General features: G+C 39.0%; 1 protein-coding gene across 1 annotated transcript; it reads left to right on the forward strand.

Annotated features, from left to right (window-relative positions):
• Positions 1–37: 37 nt before the first annotated feature.
• On the forward strand, positions 38–868 carry MELLADRAFT_114740 (uncharacterized protein; the record flags this gene model as incomplete). The annotated part of the gene is made up of 2 exons (XM_007419752.1): positions 38–48; positions 559–868. 2 exons carry the CDS (start codon positions 38–40, stop codon positions 866–868), a joined length of 321 nt encoding a protein of 106 aa, XP_007419814.1.
• Positions 869–1,965: the final 1,097 nt, after the last annotated feature.

Consider the following 1,965-nt stretch of genomic DNA (forward strand, 5'->3'; position numbering starts at 1 on the left):
ATGAGGCAAAGGTTGGCATAGTCGAATTAGGAAAAAAATGGGAGGCAGGTTCGTGAGTAGAGAAACTTGCGTGAAAGGTTTGTGAGTAGAGAAACTGGTGTGAATTGAAATTCATTGGTTCCCGCCTGTGATTGTAGGTACCTCGATGCAGCAACGGATGAAGGTTTTAATGAGAACTAAACAGACAGTCTTCCAAAAGAAATGGAAGACCTATCATGATCTCATTGTAAAGTACAATACTTCCTATCCGGAAGAGACACCAATAAGAAACTATACACATGAGGAAGTTAAATCTTTATCACTGGAAGACATCTTCTGGAACTTTGGACACCTAACACATCCAAATGAGAATTGGGCTGTGGATGAGGATACACAGAGGGGTATCCAGGCTTATCTATTATATTGCCGCTGCGAAGAAGAATTCAGGCGGATTGCTGATGAGGTACGGCAGATGTTCATGTGGTCTCTGGCAACAGATGCCAAGATTATAAATGTACTAGGCCTTAGCCAGTCAGGTAAGCACTTTCTGATTCATATAATTGTATTTTGTCATTTCAGCCAGGCTCAATTCCATATGTTATATTCTTTAGGATGGGATCCAACCGCCAATACGCTTCCCATACAGTTGGTGACAGGCAGTCATGCTTCTCACATTGTTACAAAGACAACTTGGGAAGAGTGCACCAAAACTGTGGAGTCCATATATCATGGACTATTTCTAGATCATGCACGTGTGATCTTTGCATGGGACACTCATCTAGTTTCTCTTCTGCACGACACTCGCCAATATTCAGAAGCAACGATTGCTGAAGATAATGTTTTGGAGGAACGGTGGAGGGATATGCTACAGAGCAAGCTCGAATTATGATATTTTACTCTTTCTTTCCATGGAACATTTAATGCAATTGATATAACACAATCAGAAATGTTCACAAGATAATATATGTTGTGAACTGTCCACAAGATGATATAATGCTTCACAAGATTATACATTTTGTGATGTTTCCACAAGATTATACATCTTGTGAATTTTTTACAAGAGTATACATCTTGTGAATTTTTCACAAGATTTACAACTTGTGAACTTTTCACAAGATTATACAGCTTGTGAATTTTTTACAAGAGTATACATCTTGTGAATTTTTCACAAGATTTACAACTTGTGAACTTTTCACAAGATGATACATCTTGTGAATTTCTCACAAGATTATACATTTTGTGAATTTTTCACAAGATTATACGCTGTGTGAAATGTTCACAAAAATGTAACTTTTGCACAACCAATATTAACTTGCACGCTTTGCTTCAGAAGTCGACATGAAGGTACCCAAAGATCCTTTTCCTTCAGATCTTGTGTGGACTTTCATGTCTGGAATAAATACTATGTTATTTCGATGAGGAAAGTCCATGGAGTGTGATATTTTCACAACATAAGTGAGACATCCACTGTGCTGGTGGCACGTGAGAATGTTATATTGAGAATGGCAGATGAGCCCAGATGAGAATTCCCCTTGAGAATTATGAGATGGCGGATGTGTAGCAAGTCAATTTTGTGCTGATGAGGGTCAGATGAGGCCAGATGAGATCACCCCCAAATCTTTTCCTGGATACAACAATCAAATTCCATATTCATTACATATGTAGATCAGTGTGTACAGTGGTTGAGCAACGAGTCAAGCTGTAATGTATGTACTGTACAGAGTAGTGTGGTGAATGTGATGTACAGATGAATCTGCCTGATGAGTAGCCAGATCAATCTGCTACGGCTTTAGTGATGGTTGTGTAGCCAGATGAATCTTAAGACTTTACAATAGTCAGGTTCAGATTCATACAGATGAATCTGAGACTTGGCCAGATTTGGCCAGATGAGTCAAATTTCGATTTTTGGGCTGCCTAACACCTTCAGAGGCACTTTAGGGATGTGAGGTGAGTTCATCAGCTCTAGAGACATTCTAATGCATGTTA

Source organism: Melampsora larici-populina (assembly GCF_000204055.1).
Source record: "Melampsora larici-populina 98AG31 unplaced genomic scaffold MELLAscaffold_471, whole genome shotgun sequence".
NCBI lineage: Eukaryota > Fungi > Basidiomycota > Pucciniomycetes > Pucciniales > Melampsoraceae > Melampsora > Melampsora laricis-populina.